General features: G+C 56.7%; 1 protein-coding gene and 1 non-coding gene across 2 annotated transcripts; one reads left to right on the forward strand and one right to left on the reverse strand.

Annotated features, from left to right (window-relative positions):
* Positions 1–6,398: 6,398 nt before the first annotated feature.
* Tmem40 (transmembrane protein 40) lies at positions 6,399–19,782 on the reverse strand. The gene is made up of 11 exons (XM_048354787.1): positions 19,668–19,782; positions 12,548–12,616; positions 11,404–11,493; positions 10,560–10,613; positions 9,837–9,881; positions 9,623–9,655; positions 9,041–9,091; positions 7,892–7,963; positions 7,734–7,808; positions 7,250–7,312; positions 6,399–6,860 (listed from the first exon to the last, which is right to left on the reverse strand). Exons 1-11 carry the CDS (start codon positions 19,780–19,782, stop codon positions 6,841–6,843), a joined length of 687 nt encoding a protein of 228 aa, XP_048210744.1. The 3' UTR covers positions 6,399–6,840.
* Positions 19,783–23,409: 3,627 nt separating this feature from the next.
* LOC125358909 lies at positions 23,410–23,560 on the forward strand. The gene has a single exon (XR_007212432.1). It is a non-coding gene; the product is annotated as a U12 minor spliceosomal RNA (small nuclear RNA).
* The last annotated feature ends 1,058 nt before the right edge of the window (positions 23,561–24,618 follow it).

Genomic DNA, 24,618 nt, shown 5'->3' on the forward strand with positions numbered 1-24,618 from the left:
GTGCGTGGACGGCCGCCGGGGACGCAGGGCGCTCCCCCGCGCCAACCGCCCATTCCGACGCCTCGGCCCGTCCGTTCTCTCCTCTCCTCCCCCCCCCCCCCCCCCCGCGGCCCGGGGAGTCCGCCTGCGTCCCCCGAGGAGGAAACCCAGAACCCGAGGGGCAGAGTTACCTGTCCAGAGTCACCAGGCCGGCGAGGGCCGGGCCGGGCCGGGCCCCCCCCCCCCGCCCCGGGGCAAGCGGGCGGGGTCCTCGCCGGCGCGGCCACGGTCGCTCAGGTCCCCGGAAGATCCAACCCGGGGGGCCCCCCGGGGACGGACGGGGACGCGGACGCCGGGGCCGGGCTTGCCGCTCCGGGGCCGGGCCACACTGCGCCCACGTGACAGGCTGATTTATAGAGAAGTCGGGGAACATTCCCGCACCCGGGTCCCCACCCCGGGCGGGATTCCTAAGGTGGGGGAGCCGGGCAGGGGAGGGAGGGCCTGGCCCTGCCCCCTGGGAACCGAGGGCGGGCGGGCGGGCAGGCCGGAGCGCAGGCCGGCACCCTCTCCGCGCCCCCCCCCCAGGCCTGGCCCCGTGTCCCCCGCCGCCCCCCCCAGCCCAGCCCCCTCCCGTGTCCCCGCCCCCCCCTTCGGGGTCCCCGTGCGTGCGCTGGGGCGCGCGGCGCACCGCTCCGGCGGCCACGTTGGAAGCGCTCCAAAGGTCCCAACCTAAAATAGCGCGCTACCCTGTTATTTTCGTGGCTGGAGAGAGAGAGAGAGAGAGAGAGAGAGAGAGAGAAGTGCTCCAAAGCAAAGCAAGTATTTTTATCCCGGGCTTGGCTCAGAATAGCAACACCTATTTACTCGGAGGGTGGAGGCGGAGGGCCGGTTCCAGGGCTGGAGACTATGGGAACCGTGGGTTGACCACCCCGAGATCCTCACCCAGAAACCAGGGCAGGGCGGCCGCGCCCCTGTCCCCAGCCCTCAGCCCCCACACACCTCATTTTCTGATCTGCTCAGCCCTCCAACCGTCTATCCGCATTTCTCGTGCATGTTCACTGCCAGTCCTGGGGCGTGAACTCATGGCTTGGCTGCTGTCCCTGAGCTTTTTTGCTCCATGCTAGTGCTCTACCACTTGAGCCAAATGGCCATTTAGGGTTTTTGTGGTGGTTAACTGGAGATAAGCATCGCACGGGGACTTTCCTGCCCAGGCCAGCTTTAAACCGTGATCCTCAGATCTCAGCCTCCCGAGTGGATGGGATTGCACGTATGCCTGTGCCCTGCTGAGCTGCCCCGCCTCCGCCCCTTTCCTCAACCTTTTCTTCCCTCCTCCACCAACAGCCCATCTTTCTTGAGCCTGTCCATAGCTGACCAACAATAAGGACCTTACATCAGCGAGACCATAATCCATCACAGAAGTTGCCTGTGGAATAGCTCCGTGCAGAGCCTTTGCCCAGCATGCACAAAACCCTGGCCTCAACCCCAAGACTGAGAAGGAAGGAAAGGGAAGGGAAAGAAGGCAGGAAGAACTTTCCCAGGCCATGTGGGTCACAAAGAAGAAGTGGCAAGCTAGATACCACTGGCTCACACCTATAATCCTAAAATACTCAAAAGGCTGAGATTAGGAGAATCGTGATTCCAAGCCAGCCCAGATAGAAAACTATGCAAGACTCCCAGCTCCAAAGAATAACCAGCAAAAAGCAAGGCTGGAGATGTGTCTCAAGTAGTTCAGCACCAGCTGAGCAAGCACAAAGCCTTGCGTTCAAACCCTGAGCTGAAGAGAATGAGATGGAGGAGGAGAAGGAGGAGGAGGAGGAGGAGGAGGAGGAAGAGAAGGAAGAGGAGGAGGAAAGATGAAGAAGGAGGAGCAGGAGGAGGAGGAGGAAGAAGAAGTTATATCTGATATCTAAAGCTTATACTCCAAAAATTGCCCCCCCCCCCAACCTCCCTACTCAAAGCACAGAGTACAGGAATCAGTAGCTTCAGTCAAAGGGAACTTGTCAGAAATGCCCAGCCTCGGAGATCCAATTGCCTGCCCCTGCGGATCAAAAGCTGCCTTTAACAGGACCCTACCAGGCAGAACCCCTTCCCTCTTACCTTCCCTCCCCTCTCCTCTCCTCCCTTGCCCTCCCTGAATCAGGACAACGGAGCCCCCTTGCCTCCCAAACCTAGCTTCTCAGGCCTCAGAGAGCTCTGGTGTAGCAGCAGCTTTCTGCTTCTTATTTTCTGACTTCAAACCCGAAACTTGAATGGAAAGCAAACTCACATATTTGCATATAGACTTTGCATTTGCATACGATTTGCATGGTTCCAACCTCTCTGGGTGCTCAGGACCATGGAGTTTCTTGGCAGGCTGGACATTCATGGCTAACACTGGGAAAGACCTGGGCAAGCTGGGATGGTTGGCTATGGGGAACCCTCTTTCTCCACAACTTAAAGTTCATGCTTAGCCCAGTCATTCTGAGCTTAGACTTCCCTGGGCAGCTTCGCTGAAAGACGCCTGCTCATTATCCCAAGGACCAAGCGTGTGGTGCTGGCACCTGGCAGGCATTCAGCATCATAACATGGCAGAAGGCGGGAAGGATGAAAGCCATCCGGGGGGACAGGGAGGGGCGGGAGCAGGCCATCTTAATAACCAGCTCTTGAGATAAGGAACCATCCCAGGCAACATTCATTCATTCTTGTGTTTCCACTTCATGGCCTGATCACCTCCCACTAGCCCCCAGACACACGAACTTGGGGACACACCAAGCTAGAGCAGTCCCCATTCCCAAGGGCTCTCCATACATCATTCTTTCCCAGATTTCTTTGTCCCTGATCTTCTTGTGTTATATTTCCTATTTTCTGCTTTTCTTTGTTGTTGCTGCTGCTGCTGCTGCTGTACTGGGGATTTTGCTCAAAGCCTTATTCTTGCTAGGTAGGTGCTTTACCACATGAGCCATGCACTTATTCTGTGTAAGTGCACATGTGTGCAAGTGCGTATACATGTGTATGTGTACCAGTCCTGGAGATTGAACTCAGGGCCTGAGCACAGTTCCTGAGCTGTTGTGCTCAAGGCACCACAGCTCCATTTCTGGCCTTTGGGTAGTTAATTAGAGATAAGAGTCTCATGAACTTTCTTGCCCTGGCTGGTATTGAACTGCGATCCTCAGAGCTCGGCCTCCTGAACTGGCAGGAGTTGTTTTTTGTTTTGTTTGAGGCTCAGATTCTTCTGGTTTGTGAGGCAGCTTTCTGTCACTGTGACAGAATACCTAAGACCATCAAAAGGAGACAAGGTTTATTTTAGGGGTGTCAGTTCCTGGCCACATGACCCCATTGAATTGGGTCTGTGGGGAGTGGCACATCGGGGTAGAACACAGCAGGGAAGAAAGAGACAAGGTCTCCAGACCCTTTAAAGACATGCCCAATGACATCACCTTCTCCCACTAAGCCCTGCTTCTTGAAGGCCCCCACCCCCTTTCAACACTTCCCCAAACTGGGGGCCCAGTCTTCAACACCAAGGCCTCAGGGAGACATTTGAGATTCAGACTGTAGCAATATGCAAAACCGTGTGACAACAGAAAGGGTGTGACCATCAGCTGTGGGGCAGAGGGCGGGAGGCCTCCGGAGGGGATCACTGAGCTAGATATGTGTTGGTGACTACTTCCCCACAACCCCTCAAACTTACCAACCTTTTACTATCATCTGTTTTGTCAACAATCCTGAAAACTTCCATTGCATCCCAAACCTCGGGACCTGTTGTCGTGGTTGTCAGTTTGGCTTGTTGGTGTGTGTGTGTGTGTGTGTGTGTGTGTGTTTTTTTACTACCTGATGTCTCTGAACGCTTACTCCGCTTCTGAGTTGTGTTTGGAGTCTTACATTTGGAACCCCATGAATCTTACACCACGGCCAGGGAAGAGAGCAGCCAGGCCCGGGGCGCAGTCCGCAGTGTGCAGCCCTGCAGCTCGCGCTCCCCTCGGAGGAGTTCCACTTTCTCCACTAAAGGTCAGGGACGCCCAGGTTCCAGGAGTTAACCCCTACCTGGCAGCTGCAGACCCAGGGCTCATCAGGGGAAGACTCTGAGGAACCCAACTCCTCAATGTGTTCCTTGGTTGCTAGGAAACCGCACTTCCCTGCTGCTCATTGGTTAGTGCCCCCTCTAGTGCCCACGAAGGGTAAAAGCCTCTACAGCATAGCAGGCACTCTTATTGCTGAGCTATACCCACAGATTGTAAAACATTTTTATTGTGAAATGTAATCAATACACAGAAAAGTACACAGGGTATATGCCCAGGATGAAAAAATAGTTAAAAAGGCCATTTGAAACCGTGATGCCTCTGCCCTCTCAGTTACCATCGCTGGATGGACGAGAAGCCAGGTGACTGGATCACCAAGGGGTTTTCTGTTCTGCCTCTGCCCTTTTTTTTTGTGTGTGTGGGGGGGGCGGGGGAGGGCCTTGGGGCTTGAACTCGGGGCCTGGGCGCTGTCCCTGAGCTCTTTTGCTCAAGGCTAGCTCTCTACTACTCTGAACCACAGTGCCCACTTCCAGTTTTTTGAATAGTTAATTGGAGATGAAAGTCTCATGGACATTCCTGCCCCAGCTGGCTTCGAACCACGATCCTCAGATCTCAGCCTCCTGAGTAGCAAAGAGTACAGCTGTGAGCCACCAGTAACTGGCTCCTCCTAAATTCCGGGATTACAGTTGTGCACTGCCATTCCTAGCCAGAGTGATCTTTCTAAAATTTATCTTTCAGGGCTGGGAATGCGGCTTAGCGGTCGAGTGCTTGCCTAGCATGCGTGAAGCCCTGGATTTGGTTCTTCAGCACCACATACACAGAAAAGGCTGGAAGCGGTGCTCTGGCTCAAGTGGTAGAGTGCTAGCCTTGAGCGAAAAGAAGCTCAGGGACAGAGCCCAGGCCCTGAGCTCAAAACCCAGGACTCTCTGCCATTCCTCTGTTCAAACTACCTATGGCTCCTCACTGTCCTCTGACAAAAATCCCAGATAATTAGCCTAGGTTTCAAGGGCTTGCTAAAGACAGGGTTAGTTCACCATGTGTGCCCACCGTGCTAGCCAGCTCTCTGTGCCTACGATAAACACCTAGACCATCCACTTACAACGAGGAAAGGTTGATTTGGGGTGGCAGTTTTGGGGGTTCCAGTCTGTGATCCATTGGTCCCTGGGGAGCCAGCAAATCATGGAGGGAGCCCAGGGCAGGGCAAAACCTCTCACTTCATGGGCAGAACTCAAGAGAGAATGGGGAAGGGGCTGGGGTCGGATAGAGCTTCCTCCCTAAGTCCCACCTCTAAAAGGCTCCACCACCGGGCAGGAGCACCGCCCTGGGCCTGGAGGAATGCAGTGTGGGCCCGTCCTTCCCCCCCTCAGCCCTGAGCCCTCAGCCTCCTGGGCTGGGAGAGGGTGCACCGGGCTTCCGCCCCTCCTCCAAGGCACTTGGCTGCGCCCTTGGCTCTGTCAGTCTCGGCCCAGCTTGGCCCAGCTCCCCAGCCCACCCCACCCCAGCTCTGGTCCTGGCCCAGAACCTCTGGACCCAACAGAGAACCCCAGGGGCAGGAGGGACCCGGGGACAAACAACCACTGCTCTCTGGGCTTCTCCCCTCCTCTCAGCCCGACCTGGTGACATGGCCTTGAGCTCCCCTCAGACCCCTTCTTCCCTCTGCAAGGGTGGGGGCAGAAGTCCCACACACAGGCCCCCCCGGAAGGGTCCGGATGGAAGCCCCGCCCCCGGCATCCCCAGCTCCTGCCCCTCCACGTCCCCGCCCTCCCGCCAGGACCCCGGGCTTTATTTTTGGACCACACTGGAGCTCAGGAGTCTGGTGGAGATGTAACCCAGGCCCTGGGCTGCCACTGCCCTCGGGTTCTAGCTTAACAGAGCCAAAGAGCCGTCCAAGGTCAGAGCCAGGAGAGGCCCAAGGTCAGTGCTGGGGCTGGCCCTTGGGAGGCAGGTGCCCCTCAGCCGCGCTCCAGAGAGAGGAGAGGAGGCGCGAGGACCCTCAGCCTGACCACCAGCAGAGCTGGGATCGAACCTGCGTCCTTGCGGTGCAGTCAGGCCGTGGGCTTCCTCTCTGGCTCTCTCGTGTTCCACATCCCATTTTCCTTTTCTCTTTCCTTTCCTGGGGGCGTTGGTGGTGGTGGTATTGGGGCTTGAACTCAGGGCCTTTGCAGTCTCCCTTGGCGTTCTTGCTCAAGACTGGCCCTCCACCACTTGAGCCACACCTCTGCTTCCGGCTTTTTTGCTACTTAAATGGAGATAAGATGTATCTGCCCAATCTGGCTTTTAACCGTGATCCTCAGCTCTCAGCCTCCCGAGGAGCTAGGGTGACAGGCGTGAGCCCCCGGCGCCGGCCCAGACACACGCCCATGCGCAAGACACCTGAAGGAGCACTTAGCGAGCTCTTTTCAGTACAGGGAAGATCGTGTTTATTTGAGCCGTATTGGAGTCCAGGACAACAGGGCGGACACTGGGTGACAGTCCCGACATCGTGTCTGCACCTGGTCCACCTGGGGCTCCAGCCTGGCGGCTCTCTGGCCCAGGACGGCCGTGCAAGCCCTGGTAGCTCATCCGGCCTGGTCAGGAACCAGGAGCAGGGCCAGATGGCAGCCCGCAGGGCCGGGGAGCAGTGGCATCCAAGAGTCTTCCTGTTTTCCAGACGCCGTGACGGGCTCTGGGCCTTCTGTCCTGACAGCTGGATTGCATCGCACCTGCCAGGCGATGCCCTGCCCCGCTGGTGCCCAGCCAGAGCCCACAGGAGGACAACAGCTCTGTGGCTTGTCCTGGGTTGGCCTCCCGGGGGGCTCCCAACATGGCGCTCTGTCCTCCGGGCTCAGGGGTGCAGCCGTGGTCAGGCTGGGGCCCGGCAGAGGCCTCAGTCCGTCCTCCTGACCCCTGGAAGGCAAAGACGGCAAGATGGCCCGAGCTGCCACCAGCGCTGAGGTGCTGCCCCCCCCCCCCCCCCGCACGCTCAGCTCCCCGCGGGCCTGGCGTGAGGAAGCCTGGGCCATGGGGCGCGGGCCTGTCATCCTAGCGACGTGGGGGTGGGGTGGGGGGCTGAGCTCTGAGCATCGCCACGAGCGGGAAAGTCCCTGAGACTCTGATCTCCAGAGAACCACCCAGAAGGCAGAAGTGGAGCCGAGGCTCGCGGGGTAGAGCCCTTGTCTTGCGGCTCTTCCGTGTGCGCGTTTGTGCACCAGTACTGGGGGGGGGGGGGGGGTGGCTCTGAACTCAGGACCTGGCGAAATAAATCCCCTGGAACCCGGGAAGAATGGAGACCTTACCCAGCAGCCTGAGCTTCTGAAGGAGGGGGACGAAGCCTTGCAGCACGCTGTGGATCCGGTACACTGCGCGGAAACGGGGGGCAGGGGACAGGCCGGTCAGCGAGGGGTCCCCCTCCCCAGACCCAGGCAAGCACCCGACCCACACAGACCAAGCCGCCCCAGGGCTGGGCCAGCCGGAGCCGAGGTGGCAGCAGCCACGGGCAGGGCAGCAAAAACAGACGTGGAAACACACACACACACACACACACACACACACACACACACACCGGGGGTGAGGCATGATGGTTCACGCCTGTAATCCCAGCGCTTGGGAGGTTAAGTAGGAAGGTTGAGAGCTCAAGGTCAGGCTGAGCTACACAGCAAGAAATGTGTCTCAAAAAAACCACAAACACCCCAAGGTTTAGATGGCGCCTCTTGGTGAGCATGGGCAGCTCCTCCAGCCAGGAGGGCGTGGACTTCTGTGGGGTCCCGGTGGGGGGCTTACCCAGCCCGAAGTAGATGCCGACCGTCTCCAGGGAGGCGAAGGTGAGCAGGCCGACACCGAGGGACATGAACCAGTCTGCAAGGGCAGCAAAGGTCAGCCTGCAGGCCCCACGCGCCCCGTTTCCCCCTCCCCCCCCCCCCCCGGGCCCCCGTGCTCACCTGCATAGTAGTGATAGCACACCAGCAGGGCCCCGATGCCGAAGCAGAGGAGGACGAAGTGGAAGAACTCGTCTGTGGAGGCAGGGGCAGGCGGGTTACTTCCTTCTCCACCTCTCTTTCCCTTTCCCTTGTGGGGGTGCTGCGGACGCTCACGCTCGCCGCCTCACAACCCTTTCTTGAGTTGTTTTGTTTGTTTGTGGAGATGAGGACCTTGCTTTGTGTCAAGCCTGGCCTCTGACTTCATGATCCTCCAGCTTCACGGCCTCCCAAGTGCTGGGATTACAGGCATGGACTAGCTATACCAGCTTCTCTTGTTTGTCCTTCCTTCCTTCCTTCCTTCCTTCCTTCCTTCCTTCCTTCCTTCCTTCCTTCCTTCCTCCCTCCCTCCCTCCCTCCCTCCCTCCCTTCCCTCCCTCCCTCTCTTCCTTCTTTTCTTTGGGTAAGTCATGGCCCTTGAAATCTAGGCCTAGGCACTGTCCCTGAGCGCTTTTGTTCAAGGCCAGTGCTCTTGGTTAGTTGGCGATAGGGGTTTCGGGACTTTCCGTTGTCGGGATGGATATGCGAAACAATTCAAAGCTACAGACTCATCAGAGGTGCTGGGAGAATCGGAGCCGGTGGTGGAGGCAGCAAACCGTCTGCACCAGAGGCCCTGCCCTTTGCCCCGTGGGAGGCTCCAGGCAAAGAGCACACAGTTCTCTGGCTTTCCAGGGGCCCTGTCAAGGGGGATGCAAACCCTGCTTCAAAACAAAGTGAAGGGACCAGGCACGGTGGTGCAGCCCTAGAATCCCAGCAACTCAGAAGGCTGAAAGCAGGAGATTTGTGAGTTCTAGGCCAGCCTGGGCTCCATAGCAAGATCCTGTCTTAACACAATATAAATCAGTGGATCCAGGAGCGGCTGGCAGCACAGGGCTCAATGGTGGACGGCTCGCCTAGGATGCAGACGGCCTTGAGCTCCCTCCTCGGCAACCACGGGGCCGGGCGCTGTGACACAAGAGGAGCCAGAGCACCCGCGGGGTAGGACCGCTTAGCTTGAGAGAGCTATAGGGTGCACAACAGATGTGGCCAGATGTTCCAGGCCACCAGAGCAGTGAGTGGGTAGAAAGCTGGATGAGCCCGGCGGCCGCGGCTCTCACGTAGCCATTTCCTTACCATCTTTCTTTATGTTCTGTCTTCGGAGGAACTCTGAGGCCTCCACTTCCCCTTGGGAACAAGAGGGAGGCGGCGTTAGTTTTAACAGGGATAGCAGGCAGGACTTCTCTGCTTTGATGAGTATTCTGTGTGTGTGTTGGGGGGGGGGTGCTTCCACTAGAACTTAGCCTTTAGCTACTGCTTGAGCCACAGCTCCACACACAGCTTTTTGGTGGTTTCTAGGAGGTAAGCGTTTCACAGACTTTCCTGCCTGCGCTGGCTTTCGATCTCCATCCTCAGATCTCAGCCTCCCAAGCAGTTAGGATGACAGCGCTCGGCTTGAGAACGAACTCCTGGCTAATGCTTACGTGTGGCCAGAGGGGGCTTGGTGCAGCAGCAGCTGAGCCGACGGTAGAGGCGGGGTGATCATTCTTGCCACACACACAGCGCCCCCCCCCCCCCGCCTCCTTCTTCCCCCAGCTTTCTCCCCTTCTGTTTCCCTTGCACTGCAGGAATCACGGTGACAGCCTGACAGCGCCAGGCCGCCCTCCTTCCCGCCTGGACCTGGCTGCCTCCCGCTGCCCTGTGAGCTTGTGCGTTTACCGCCGTCCGACGCCGAGCCTCTTCTCTGGAGTTCTGGAAAGGAGAGGAAGTCGGCATCAGGGCTGCGCCACCTCGGGCCCCGGTCAGGCGCTCCACCAGCCTGTCCCTGGTCCCCAAGTGATTCTCACGGCCATGCACCCCCCCCGGCCCCCCATAGCTGGGTCTAGTGGAGGAAAGCCGATGCCCAGGCCTCCCACCCTACCCGGACACGCACCCGGTTCCCCAGACAGCACCATCTCTCCCTCGGCGCCCGCAGCACCTGTGTGGGAACCGCCCGTCAGCACAGCGACTCTGTGGGCCAGACTAGAACATTCCACACCCCCCGCCAACCCTGGGGAGCGGATGCTCAGGGTTTCCCCTGGACGCCCCCATTTCAGGGAAGGTGGCAACCCTGGGGCGGCCATGCCTGGGATCCAGGTGACGTGATGTTGTGGTCCTGGGGTTTGAACCCAGAGCCTCATGCTTGCTACGCAGGCTCTCTACCGTGTGAACCACACCCCCAGCCCTATTTGCTCAACAGTCCAGTGTTTCCAAGAGGAGCACCCGTGACACTGAGCCCATTTGACTGATTGGGAAGAGCAAGGCCCAGGAGAGTCGCGTGACCTTCAACCAAGTTACGGTGCAGCACAGAAGGCCAGGGACCTCAAGACACCTGCCCCTCTCCTCCCTGTCACCAGCCACGACTGTAACTGTACTCCCCTCCCTTCCCCCCGCCCCCCTCCCTTCCCTTTCTACAGGCTGGGCTACGTAGGCCCAGGCTGACCCCTGATCTTCGTGCCTCAGCCTTCCCAGTGCGGAGCTCTCAGGCATGTACCACAACGCCCATTTCCACCTCTGTACACGTGCGGGAGTTAGCGCAAAAATATTCCCGTGGCCTCGCTTCTGCCCCTTAAAGCCGCCTGCTTCTCTTCTCCAAAGCCACTGGACAGGCAGTTACCTCCATAGACCTGCAGCTCATCCCGTACCCCATCAAGCACCCCATGTTCGGTACCTAGGTGGAGACAAACCTCTGTTAGTTCTCCCCGGACCACCACCGCCTCCCACAGGTCAGAAGTATAGCTGACATTGTATCTGATCCCCACAGAAATCCTACGAAGAGATTAGTACAGGGCTACCTGTTACACAGACAAAGCAAGGGAGGCATAGGAAGTTCATTCAGAACTGGCATGGGTGGCTCACGCCGTAATCCCAGCCCCTCAGGAGGTCGAGATCTGACTATCACAGTTCAAAGCCGGCATGGGAAGGAAAGTCAACGGAGACTCGTGTCTCTAAAAAGCCAGAAGTGGAGGTGTGGCTCAAGTAGTAGAGTGCCAGCCTTGAGTGGAAAAGCTAAGGGACAGCACCCAGGACCTGAGTTCAAGACACCGTACCAGCACAAAAGGAAAAAAGAGATTAGCCAGGCATGGTGGCACATATCTATAACCCCAGCACTTGGGAGGCTGGGGCAGGAGGATTTTGAGGCCAGCTTGGGTTACATAGAGAAGACCCTGTCTCAAAGAGGGAAAGGGAAAGACACACAATTCCACCATGACCCTTCTGATAGTCTCCCGTCCCGTCTCCCTTGCAGCCATAGCTAACCGTAACGAGACCTACAGGAGATCAAGTGAGGGGTCTGACTTGCTAGCTACCATCAGGACTGGGATGGCGCTTGCTTATCTTTGTCTCTGTGATTGGCTGGAGCTTGGACGCTTTCCCGGCTGTGTCCTGCCGGAAAGAGAGAGTGCGCAGGACGGCACACGGACACTCAGCCAAGGGGCAAAGGAATCACGGGTGAGGCCTACCCGCGGCGTGGCTCCCGGCGAGGCGCGCGGCCCCCGGGCTCTGCCGTCGTTTCCTGGGACCTCTGGGGACTCGGTCCTCATCGGCACTGTCTGCAGGGAACGAGACAAGCTGTAGGTAGCAGGGTGTCTGCCCGGACGGAGCCAGGCCCATGCGCTCGGGAAGGGGGGGGGCTCTGGCTTCTCAGCCCTTCATCCGGGTGATGTCTGAGGTTGGAGGAAGGAACCATGGTTTGGGGACTGGGGATGATGTAGCATGTAATAATCATGTACTATTTCTGTGAGGGGTGTGTGCGTGTGTGCGTGTGTGGTGTGTATACTAGTGCTAGGGCTTTTGACTGAGCAACCGTGTGGTACCCACCGCCCATCTCCTGAAGGTGGCGCTGTGGCTCAGGTAGAGGCTCACTCCCTGTGATGATGCGCGCCCTTGACTTCTATTCTGTTGTTTTGGGCAGTCCTGGGGCCTGAGCACAGTCCTTGAGCTTTTTTTTTTCTTTTCTTTTCTTTTGCTCAAGGCTAGCACTCCGTGGCTTTGAGCCACGGCTCCACTTCTAGCTTTTTGCTGGTTAGAAATAAGAGTCTCATGGACTTTTCTGCCTTGGGGGAGGGGTGGGGGGGGGTGGTGGAACGGGAGACATTTGGGAATAAGAGGATGGAGCCCCGGGCCTCCTGTGTGCTAGGTAAGTGCTCTACCACTGAGCTGCAGCCCCAGCCCCAAACACCTTTGCTATACCTGAAGAAGAGGAGGAGGAAGAGGAGGAGGAAGAGGATGAAGAGGAAGAGGAAGACTTGTCTCTCTCGTATTGCCCTGGAGAGGAGAGTCCCGCCTTCCCATCTTGCTTGTGGCAGGTTGTCTCTCCATCTGGGAGACACACAGACAAGGCCATGAGATCTGCCCACCCACCCACCAGACCCTTCCCATCCAATAGGGATCCGCCCTAGTTCCAGTCCCCTCAGCTTGAAAGCGCTGGGGGACAGACTGGAGCCAGCGCAGGGCTGGATGTGCGCACCAGTAAACCAGCTAGTCTGTTTCAATGGGGGGGGGGGAAGGGGGGAGGAGAACCACGGTGTCACGTGACCTGCTGTGCTCCCTCCCCCTCCCCTCAGGCTTCCTCCTTTGCCCCAAGGGCAGAGGTGCAGTCCAGACCTCCTCCGTGGAATCCTCCGCTGCTCTCTTCAGCCTGGGAAGAGGGTCCTGAAGTCTCCATGGCTTTCCCTGGAGGGGCAGCAACAGCAAGCAATTCATTTCAATTAGTGTGCTGGACACACCGGAGCTTGGCAAGTAGATAGTAAACCAGAGGAGGAAAGCCGGGCGCTGTGGCTCAGAGTGGTGCAGCACTGTTAGGAGCCAAGGAGCTCAGAGGCAGCGTCCAGGCCCTGAGTTCAAGCCCCATAACCAACCAACCAACCAACAAAAAACCCTTTTTTCCTAAAAGATTGTTTCATTAGACTTCTGTGGTGAGTTTCGCCACTCCTCTTCCACAGAGAGGAGAAACTGGGGCTCCACGAGTGGGCGTGCCTTGACTCTGTTTGGACTTCCAAACCTTACATTCTGCTCTGGAAACTCTGGAGAGCGCAAACCCTGCTCCTGGGTCCCTGTGGAGTTGTGGGTCTGAGCGGTGATGGCGAAGGCAGGCGTTTGGAAAAGGTCCCTGTAGGACGCTGTACTCTGCTTTCCTGAACTTCTGAGAGGTCACTAGAGATGGGGCCACAAAACACCTGTGGCCTTGGAAAATCACATAGCTAACCTCAGCGAATAGGTGCCCACCCCAACCCAAATACACATAGCTAGCTACCCTGCTGGGGCCATTGCCCAACAGCCAGATGTTAGCTGGACACATGCATGACCCCCAGCTAGAGACTACATTTCCCAGAATCCTTTGAAACGGGGGTGTGGCACATGGCCATACTCCCACAGTGAAACAGAAGCACATGATACGCACTGTGGTATGCTGAGAAAAGAATAGAAACAGATATGTGTATACACACACACACACTATATGTTTTGCTGATGTAAGAAAAGGTGCAGTCCACAGTGGCTCATAAACAATCAAACATAGTGTTCAGTACTGTGAATTCCATATGCCTGTAACTATTGGCGGTTTAATGCCAAATTCCACTACTAAGTTTTAATTTTTTTTTTTTTGCCAGTCCTGGGCCTTGAACTCTGGGCCTGAGCACTGTCCCTGGCTTCCCAGTTCAAAGCCAGCCCAGTCAGGAAAGTCTGTTGGATTCCTATCTCCAAATAACCACTAAAAAGCTGATGTTGTGCGGTGGCTCAAGGGGTAGCCGGTCAGTCAGTCTTAAGTAAGAAAGCTCATGGACAATGTCCATGAGTTTAAGCCCCAGAATAACAGAAAAATAAATAAATAAATAAAAGCAGGAAGGCAGGCCAGGTAAGGGATGGGAGAGGGGTTTAGAGTGGTGGGCAGCTAGCAGAGGGCTTCAGGAGGTGCTTTCAGACTTGAACCTAGAAGAATGAGTTTAGTTCTGACAGAATGGCCCAGGCTGGGGAATACTGTGTGAGACCAGGACTGTAGCTGGGGTTGATAGGAAGAAAGTTCTTTTTTTTTTGGCCAGTCCTGGGCCTTGGACTCAGGGCCTGAGCACTGTCCCTGGCTTCTTCCCGCTCAAGGCTAGCACTCTGCCACTTGAGCCACAGCGCCACTTCTGGCCGTTTTCTGTATATGTGGTGCTGGGGAATCGAACCTAGGGCCTCGTGTATCTGAGGCAGGCACTCTTGCCACTAGGCTATATCCCCAGCCCCAGGAAGAAAGTTCTTGAAAGAGAGTCGCTGGGGTGAGGTAGCTGGAAGGGTCACGGGGAATAGCATGTGCAAAGGCACAGAGGCAAGAGGCCATGCTCCACCCAGCGAGCAGTGCTCAGGAGTGGCCGGTGGAGGCCTTGAGACTCCCCCAGCATTTCCTGATGCCCCCCTACCTCCCACCAGGCTCTGCCTCAGGGCCAGGACCTCATCATACAACGTCAGGGGGCACGCTCCAGTTTGAGCTCCTCCCTGGTCCTCCTGGGGGGGGGGGTCTGCCACACTCGGCTTTGTCCAAGGTAGGGATGAAGGCTGCTGATTCGCCTCTGGGTCCCCCATGTCCTGCCCAGGGCTGAGCAGAGAGTGAACAGGATGGAGGGTGTTGAATCACAAGCATTTTCTACCTGCCAAGCAGTGCTCTAAGTCGCCCAGCCCCACAAGGCTCCCTGGGGTGACGCCCATTTCGCAGGTAGAGAAGAGACCCTGAGGCACAGACAAGGCAAGACACTTGCCCAGGAGCACACACCAAGCGAGGGCTGTTGTGTCCACGCCGGGACACTTCCTCCCCGGCTCTGGCATTGACACCGGGAAGGAAGCGGCGTGGTCCCCGAGTGGTATGCAAACAGGGCTGACTTGGCTTAGTGTTTGCTGAGTCAGGGTACGGCTTGTGTTAGGGACCGTCTCGCTAGGTCGCCCAGGCCGGCCGGGAACGCGTTGGCTCAAGCCACCCCTCTGTCTCAGCCCGCGGGTAGCTGGGACGACACGCATGGAGCAGGACTCTGGTTCTCCAGAACCGACTCTAGCAGCTGAGCCAGCAGGAGGGGCCAGGTGTGAACTGCCACACAGGTAGGACCTGAGGTGGCCCCTTCCCATCCCATCCCTCTTCCACCCAATATTCTGCTCTGAGAAAAGAAACGTAGCTTGTTAAACTTGACAGACAACCAAGGCTGAGGAACACACCCGGGCACGGCGCCCATGCAGCTGTTTCCATACCGGCGGAGAGATTGCCGGGAGGAGCCTTCAAACCTCAAGTTCCGAGGACTTGGCTGGGGTGTGGCTCGGGGGTAGACACTTGCCTAGCATGCACAAGGCCCTGAGAGCCATCCCCAGCATCCCAAAGGCCATACACAGGGTGCACCCGCGGCTCACACCTGTAATCCTAGCTACTCAGGAGGCTGAGGTTTGAGGACCGTGGTTTCCAGGCCCTGAGTTCAAGCCCCACCACTCACAGAAATAAACGAAAACCACCACCGTACATAGTAATTGGTTTCCTTAGAGCTACTATGAGCCATAGGGAGGCGGTTTCTGTTTTGGGAGATACCAGTTTTCTGGTATTGGAGATAACAGTTTCACAGATTTCTCCCGCCCAGGCTGGCTTTGAAGCCCGATCCTCCGATCTCAGCCTCCTGAGTAGCTAGGAGGACACACGTGAGCCACCAGTGCCCAGCTGGCTGGAAGTCTTGATCCTACAAGAGGCTGATCCTACAAGAAACTCACGTGCCTGACTTCCCAGCGCTTTCAACCCCAAAGCCCAACCCTGCTGAGTCAGGGGCGGCCAGGGGCTCGGCCCCTGCCTGCCTTGTCTTGATGAACTGGATTTTCCCTTTGTGCCATGCTGGCAGCTGCTGCCGGGGCTCCCGCTGCTACAGAGCCTGGCTCAGAGCATGCTCGCTTCCTTCCCAGCTCGCTGGGTCCTCCTACCACCCAGGAGGAAGGCCGAGGGCATCGTGATCCTGTTTTACAAAGCCCGGAATCTGCCTCCCTGGTTTATCCAGAGACAGAGGCTGCCCCCCTGCTTCCCTCTTCTGCACTGGGGTGTCCCCGGCCCCTCCGCTCTGCGTGTCCCCCCACACCACCCTAAGTCTGCACGTGGGGCACGGGATTTGGTTGTTTGCTTGGTGGTATTAGGGTGTGAGCACAGGGCCTCACACTTGGTAGGCAAGTGCTCTACCACTTGATCCACACTCCAGCCCTCTTGCTTTCAGATCATCTGCAGCTTGAAGTTCACCTTGCCTGGGCCGGCCTCCAACTGTGATCCTCCGGGCTCTGCCTCCTGAGTAGCTGGGGCTACAGGTCCACACCACCAGGCCCGGCCCTATAGCAGAGTCTTCTACAAAGCAACTGCTTTAGGCATCAGGTAGGTCCTCACGGCGGACGCGGCATGTCACCACCCTACGTGGGGTCCCCGCGGCCAGGAAACGCACACGGAGCATTGCTTCCGGAGCAACACGACGTCTACGCCATGACGGGTGGTTTTCCAGGTAGGTCGTATGCAAAGGTCCCGGCGTGCAGCCCAGCCCAGCCACAGAGCGCACTGCGGGGCGCAGGATGCTCCCCTCACCTGCTCCCTGCTGCTGGGAGCCGCAGCAGCGAGGGTTAGGCCTAGGCCTCTCGCCGACCGAGGGGAGGATCCGAATTCAGAACCTAAAGCGTGTCTCCCCTCCGTGTAGGGCACCAGGGCGCCCTGGCAAGGGTGCAGAATCGTAAGTGGAATTGTCCAAAGCTGGGAGGCATCTGCCGCTGACCGAGCCACAGGAGGATGGAGAGTTCCAAACCAAGTCAGTGATGCAGAGCGAGGCCCCGTCACCAAACAAACAGCCGACCAACAAACAGCCCAGGAAAACAAAGAAACAAAAAACCACAAGACCTTGGATGGCCATTGTTCTAGATTCTCAGCCTAAGCTTGACTCTAGGAAGCACGGCTGGCTCCTGCTTTGAGTTCCAGCTAATCAGAATTCATTCTGGGTTTAGGGAGGGGTCTGCTCCCAAAAGATGTTTCTGGAGGACCCAAAGATAAACCTGATGATGAACAGTTCCTCGAGGCTTTCCCCGGTTGTCTTGACTCGGTAGAAGGCCTACTTGGGCACTAGGTACAGAGCCCACAACTGCTTCTCTCCCCTCCCCTCCTGGAATCTTCCTCTTGGCTTTCTTTTTTTTTTTTTTTTTTGGCCAGTCGTGGGCCTTGGACTCAAGGCCTGAGCACTGTCCCTGGCTTCTTTTTGCTCAAGGCTAGTAGTCTGCCACTTGAGCCACAGTGCCATTTCTGGCCATTTTCTGTATATGTGGTGCTGGGGAATTGAACCCATGGCCTCATGTATAGGAGGCAAGCACTCTTGCCACTAGGCCATATCCCCAGCCCCTATTTTTTTTAATATTAATTTTTTGTCAGTCCTGGGGCTTGAACTCAGGGCCTGAGCACTGTCCCTGGCTTCTGTTTGCTCGAGGCTAGCACTCTACCTCTTGAGCCACAGCGCCGCTTCGGCTTTAACTGTCTATGTGGAGCTGAGGAATTGAACCCAGGGCTTCATGCATGCTAGGGGAGCACTCTACCACTAAGCCACATTCCCAGCCCCTCATTGTTTTCTTTTGTTCTGTTTCTCCCTGTTTAGTCTGTCTCCCTGTCAGCCTATTTGTCCCCCTCTGTCTCCTTGTCTGTTTCTCTCTCTCTCTCTCTCTCTCTGACACACACACACACACACACACACACACACACACACACCCCCCAAGTCCAAAAAGGATGTGACCAATTGGCCAGTGCAAGTGCTGAACTCTGAACTCTGACACAGGGATTCAGTCCTGCCTCAGCCCCTCGACCGCCGTGAGCCCTCCAGCGAGTCTCTTCGGGGCCCCAGCGCCCTCGCCCGCCACCCAGCAATTCAATGACCAGCAAGCAGCTCAGGGGTACCGCAGCCAGGTGATCTGAATGGCTGTTCCTCTAGAGACGATTCACAGAAAACGGCTCAGCACCGCTCCTGAGGGAAATGCAAAGCAAAACCACGGCTATGTGTGTGTACTTGTGCAGAAATGTCCCAGTAAGCCGGGTGCTGATAGCTCACGCCTGTAATCTGAGCTACCAGGAGGCTGAGATCTGAGGAGAGCGGTTCAAAGTCAGCCTGGGCAGGAAAATCCATGAGACGCTCATCTCCAATTAACCACCGAATAACCAGAAGTGACGCTATGGCTCAAAGTGGTAGAGCACCAGCCTTGAGTCGAAGAGCTGAGGGACGGCACCCAAGGCCCTGAGTTCAAGCCTGAGTTCAAGTTCAGTAGGCCCCTGCCCTTTCTACAGCTAACATACATTAATGAAAACGAAACCTGCAGCGATCCCACATCACATACGCCAGGTGGTTAAATAAGACACAGATATAAGAACAAGGTTTGGTCAGGTGAGAGAAGACCGGGAACTCCTGTTGCCCACGGGAAGGCAAAAGAGTACAGTCACTTCAGAAAACGACTTGGCAGTTTCTTAAAATGGGGAGCAGAGAGTTCCTGGCGGTCCTGGCCCTTCTTGTCCTCCATGCGCAGTTAGGAGAGTTGGAACCTTCCATCCACACAGAGACTCATACCTGAAGGCACACAGCGCCGTCATTCTGAATGGCCCCAAAGTGCTGATAGCCCAAATGTCCATCCCCAGCACTGGAGCCACAAGGGGACATTCGGCCCGGGGGAAGATGCGCAATTCACACTTGACCTTGGATGGACCTTGACGCCTTCTGCTAAATGAAAGATTGCAGCCGGAAGGGACCCGACACCATGCAGCCAACGCCGGTGACACGCGCACAACGGCCACGTCCACCCAGACCAGCCGGCCAGTGGTGGAGGGGCGGGGAGCCAGGGTGCTAGGCGTCCCGAATTAGACAGGACGGTGGCCCAGCTCGGCGCACACAGTGAAAACCACAGAGCTCGCCCTGTGAACGCGTGAGTTCATGGAATGCGAGTCCCACGTGCCTGAAGAAACAAAGTGACACCGTCCACGGGCGGCCCTCCGCCCTCCCCCCGGACAGGGCTGGGGGGGGGGACCCCAGCAAAGGCGGCCTAGCAGGCGGTTTAGAAGTTCATTCCGGAGGGGCCCATTCCTCCCAGATCTCCACGCACGCACACATGCGCGCACTGAGACTCCCCCCCTCCCCCGCCCCCCTCCCCCACCCAACAGAAGACAACAAGACGCACAGGACTTCCCTTTCAAAGGAGAAGAAGCTGGCCGGGTGCCCAGAGCCAGGTGGCTCCCCGCAGAGGCAGCCTCAGGAGGAGGAGGACATCCCGGAGGAAGGATGGCCCAGCCGCCCCGGGACTGCTGGCCCCCCCTGCTGGGACCACCCGGCCCGCCCGGCAAGGGGCCCTGCATGTTCTCCACCCGGGGGTCTCCACCTGCCCGGCCTGGCTCGGCCTCCGGGGGGGGGGCGCCTGAGATGGTGGTGCTGGGGCTGTGTGGCCGCTCGGTGGCGGGGCCAGGAGACCCCAGTGACGAGGCAAGACCCTGCAGCTCACCGAGGACACGGAGCCACACCTCCAGCCCTTCTAGAGATTTCCCCCAACCTCCCCCAGCAGCCAGGGACAGGGCTGGAGCTGGTCACCCACCGTGGCCAGGGGCAGGCTGGTCAAAACCTCAAAACAGCTCCGGGTGGCGTTTGTCACTGAGGCCAGAGCTGGGGTTCCAGGGACGGCTGGGAAGGAGGGCCGTTCCTCCCGGTCCCCTTCCCTCCCCTCCCACCCTGCCCATTACCTGGGACCCTGCGTGGGGACAGCGAAGCCAGCGGTGCGCAGACTGCGTGGATGTGGCCCCGGCAGCGGGAGGAGAGGCGGCTGCCCCGTGACAGCCAGGGGGGCGGGGCCGCCATGACGCGGCCGGGGGGGCCCCACCAGCTCACCGGGGTGGCATTCCTCCCTGCCATGCTATCTGCCCCCAGGCCTTCCTGTCTGACTCGCCTCTCCCTCCTCATCAGCACCCCAGGAAGGGAAGATGGCGGGGGGGGGGGGGTGCTGTAGCTGCCACAGGGCTTCACCGGGCACTGGGTTGGGCCAGCCGGGCCACCCTGGGCAATGCCAGGGGACGAGGAGGGGGCGTGTCCCAGATGCCCGCGCCCCCGGGGGAGGGGCTGACTCAGCACCCAGCCATGTCTTCCAACCAGCCCTTCAGGTTAGAAGACGCGCTGACAGATACACGGGGCTCCTGAGGCTGACGAGGTTGGGCAGGTGCAGAGACGGAGGCCAGGGGTGTCAGGAGCCTGGCCTGGGGGGGGGGAGGGGTAACCCCACCTAAAGCTGGAGGCAGTTGTGGAGGTCAAGCTATTTGGCTTGTATAGATGAGGAAGCATGGTTTCAGGGTAACCTTCCTTCCCCCTTCCCTCCCTCCCTCCTTCCCTCCCTCCCTCCTTCCCTCCCTCCTCTCCCTCCCTTCCTTCCTAGCTGTGCCAGCTTCTGCTCTTCATTCAACTCCTCTATCACCAAGAAAGCAGAACAGGAACTCCCCGCCCTTGGGAAAGACAGGCAAGACCCAGGAGCAGGAAATCTCTGGATGGCTTCCTGGAAAGAAGAGTCAGTCATCCAGACCAGTTTAGGTTCCGGGCCCAAAGTCTGACACTCATTCTTGACTCCGTTCTCCTACCTTCTGGGCGTATCCCACCCATCTGGAACGTTCTATCGGGCCTCCTTGATCTATCCCGAATCCAATCGCTTCTCCCACCTCCACCGCCACCAACCTCACCGGTGGCCCCTGCTCCAAGTCCACCCCAACCCGACCTGCTCCGACAGGGCGGCCAGGCCGGCTGGAGCCTCTCCTGGGAAGCCGGGCCACAGAGCCCGACACCCAGACAGCCGCGGGGGGTCCCACGCCAAGTCCGCGGTCTGCTCGCCCCCCGGCTGGGAGGGCATCTGGTGAGAGGAGACACTTCGAGGGCAGGGTCACAGCCCGTTAGCGGCCCGGACGCGGGTGGCGAGAGGGACCCTAGAGGGAGCCAGAACGGTCCGTTTTCACCTCAGCACAGGCACCTGCGAAAATCCCTACCTTCCAAAGAAAAGCTAGAAACGAAACCGAACAGGACCGGCCCAAAGCCCTCTGTCCCCGCTGGTATGTAAGGGGAAACGCGAAGACTTCAGCTGGTGGAAGACGGCCGGATAAAGTTAGTCGTTCTTGAGCCAGGTATGGTGACTCGTGTCTGTAATTCCAGCACTTGGAAGGCTAAGGGAGAAAGGTTGAGAGTTCAAGGCCCAGGCTGGGGTACATAGTGAGACTGTGTAACAAGACAAAATAAGGGGGAAAAAGTATTCTAATAACATGCTTCAAGACCAGCACTCACAGAATCATCTGGAAGCCCAGCCCGACGGAGGATCAAAAGTTCTGGGTGTGGGGTCTACAAGCTGTATTTATGGAGCCTTCCCTGACCCCGCTGATGCTTGGGAACGAGATGTCTCTTGTTACCTACAGGCAGCTCTCTACCTTCCACTACCATCCTACTTCCAGCAGAAGCCCCCCGCCCCCTGCAGCCTCAGTTTCCCTTTCTGCTCAGCACCTCATTGTCTGACAGATATACATACCACCTTCGGGCATTTCCTGTCTCTCCATGTGGCAGGTGTCAAAGGTCAGGATAGACCTGTCCAAGGCACCACGGAGACCCAGCTCAGCCTCAGCTCTGTGTGTGTGTGTGTGTGTGTGTGTGTGACTCACGGGGACAGCTCCCCCGTGCTGGGGCGCAGCTGGCAGCCCTGGGGAGCCAGCTCAGCAGCTCAGCATGCTATCCGGCTTCCTGCATTCCAGATCTGTCCACCAGACACCTGACTCAGCAGGCACATGTGCTCTGCAGACAATGGTTAGAGAGCTCGGCCTCAGTTTCCCTGTATGAGCAACATGAGGCGGCCTCTCCTCTCCCCGGAGAGGGTGTTTGTGTGTAGTCCACCTTTGCTGTACGTTGGCATCTCTGTGATGAACCGCGGAGCCTCCCATTAGCTGCGTAACAAGCATGTGCCTACCTGTTGCTTGGGAAGGGGTCTTAAGAATAGTCTGTCTTGGCTAGCTTCGAACCACGATCCTCCTGATCTCAGCCTTCCAGAAAGCCACCAGGGTCCAACCTGAAAATGAGTTTAAAAGAAAAGCGAAGGCTGAAGATGCAGCTCAGTAGTACAATACCCGTTCTGACAAGAGAGGAAAGGAGATGAAGAGTTCGGAGGCCGAAGCAAGAGGATCATGAGTTGGAGGTCGGTCTGTGCTATCAAGGGAGACCCGGCCTCAAAAAGCAAACAGGGTTGAGGGCGTAGGTCAATGATCCAGCCCGTGCCCAGCATGCATGACGCCCAGGACCTGATTCCCAGGGCCCGAGGAAAAGAAATGAAAAAGAAAAAATCACTACATAACATTCTAAGTTGTAAATATTAATGTATCACATTAAAACTAATGTACTAAAATGCTCTTGTAGATAGAAAGGTTTAGGCAGGGACATGTAGACAAAAGCTGTGCTGGAAGAGTTGTAGTGTGTGTGTGTGTGTGTGTGTGTATGTGTGTATGTGTGAAAGAGAGAGAGAGAGAGAGAGGGGAGAGGTGGAGGGACGGAGGGAGCCCTCTGCAGGGCAGAACTGGGTCAAGGACAGCAGGGAGGGAGAAATTCAAGAGACTTCTGGGCTCCTATAAGGCATCTTTTTTTTTTTTTTGCCCGTCCTGGGACTTGAACTCAGGGCCTGAGCGCAGTCCTCGAGCCTTTTTGCTCAAGGCCAGTGCTTTACCACTTGAACCACAGCTCTACTTCCAGTTTTTTGATGATTAACAGGAAATAAGAGTCTCACAGCCTTTCTTGCCAGGGTTGGCTTCAAATCACAATCCTCAGATCTCAGCCTGCTGAGTAGCTAGGATTACAGGCGTGAGCTACCAGCACCGGCCCATAAGGCATCTTTGACTCAGCCTGGGGAATTTGAATGTCGACTGCCAAGCAGATCCCTTCAGGAATTACTGTTATGTTTGTCCGGCTTGATGATGGCATGATGGCGTGTCTGGATTCATCTTGGAGCAATGAAAGGTGGAGAAGAAGCAGGATCTGTCCGAGTCGCTAGCCGGGGAAGCTGGGAGACTGGGAGGGCTTCCACTCTGTCCACCGTCCAAAGGTCTCATAACCCAGGTCATCCACAGTGTCAGAGGCCGAGCTGCTCTTTGGAAGCGGAAGCGTCTGCCTGCAGGTTCGCCTCTCTGCTTGAGGCCAGTGGGGCAGCACATGGCTATCAAGCTACCATGGGGACCTAGGAGGGGAATGTTCCAGGCCTCCAGCTGTGGACCCTCCAGCTTGGCCGTCCCTCCTGCAGTGGAGGGTCTGCTAGAGCAAGCTCTGTTCTACGGAAGACCATGGACGACTTAAGAATAAGGAAGTGGCAGGGCTAGGATGTGGCTTAGTGGCAGGCCCATGCCTGGTGCTCTGCTCTGGGTTTGAGTCCCAGCCCCAGAAGGAAAGTGTAGATTCTTGGTCCTCATGAAAAACACACAGGGCATGCCTTAAACTTACGAGTAAGGAAAATAACGATTCTGGGTGACGCCTGGATCCTCACTGGGAATATGAGACAAAGTTTTTGAGCGGGTAAAGGTGGCCCCCAAGGTGACCCGCCTACTTTGCCGGATGCCTGGGTGCTGCAATCTGCCCGAAAAGAAAGAAAAGAAAAGGAAAAACACACAGGGAGGGAGGGAAGGAGGAAGGGAAATAAGTAGCATGAAGGGAGTGAAGCAGGAAGGAAGAAAGGGAGGGAAGAAGATCAAGAGAAGGGCTTAAATATTGCCCAAATTGTTATACAAATTCAATGCAATACCTATCAAAATCCCAGCCACATTCTTCACTGAAATAGAGAAACCAATCCATAAATTCATATGGAACAGCAAAAAACCTAGAATAGCCAAAGCAATTCTAGGCAAAAAAAGCAATGCAGGAGGTATCACAATACCTGACTTCAAGATCTACTACAAGGCCATCATAACAAAAACAGCATGGTATTGGTATAAAAACAGATCGGAAGACCAATGGATTAGAACTGAAGACCCAGAAATAAAACCGCACTCTTACAGCCAACTGATATTCGACAAAGGAGCTAAAGATATACAATGGAATAAACATAGCCTCTTCAACTACTGGTGCTGGGAGAACTGGGCAGCCATATGCAGAAAACTCAAAGTAGACCCAAGCCTATCGCCATGCACCAAGATCAACTCAAAATGGATCAAGGACCTCAACATCAGACCTGAATCCTTGAAACTACTGAAGGACAGAGTAGGAAAGACACTAGAACTTATAGGCACAGGAAGGAACTTCCTGAATAGAGTCCCAGGGGCACAACAAATAGGAGAAAGACTCGACAAATGGGACTACTACAAATTAAAAAGTTTCTGCACAGCTAAGGACATAGCCACCAAAATAGAAAGACAGCCAACGATATGGGAAAGGATATTTACCAGCACAGCAACAGACAAAGGCCTGATATCGGTCATCTACAGAGAACTCAAAAAACTAAGCCCCTCCAAGCCCAATAAACCTATTAGGAAATGGGCAAAAGAGCTAAAGAGAGACTTCACAAGAGAAGATATAAAAATGGCAAAGAAACATATGAGGAAATGCTCAACATCCCTGCTAGTAAAGGAAATGCAAATAAAAACAACCCTGAGATACCACCTCACCCCAGTTAGAATGGCCTATACTCTGAACTCAGGAAAC

This window comes from Perognathus longimembris, chromosome 10 (assembly GCF_023159225.1).
Source record: "Perognathus longimembris pacificus isolate PPM17 chromosome 10, ASM2315922v1, whole genome shotgun sequence".
In the NCBI taxonomy this organism is placed as follows: Eukaryota; Metazoa; Chordata; class Mammalia; order Rodentia; family Heteromyidae; genus Perognathus; species Perognathus longimembris.

Coding starts and splice junctions, on each gene's coding strand:
- Tmem40 (XM_048354787.1), bottom strand. CDS start 19,782: ATGGCGGCCCCGCCCCCCTGGCTGTCACGGGGCAGCCGCCTCTCCTCC. Junction 12,617..19,667: donor GTCCCCACGCAGGGTCCCAG/GTAATGGGCAGG, acceptor CTGCCCCTCCAG/GGAAAGCCATGGAGACTTCA. Junction 9,656..9,836: donor GGTGCTGTCTGGGGAACCGG/GTGCGTGTCCGG, acceptor TCTCCTTTCCAG/AACTCCAGAGAAGAGGCTCG.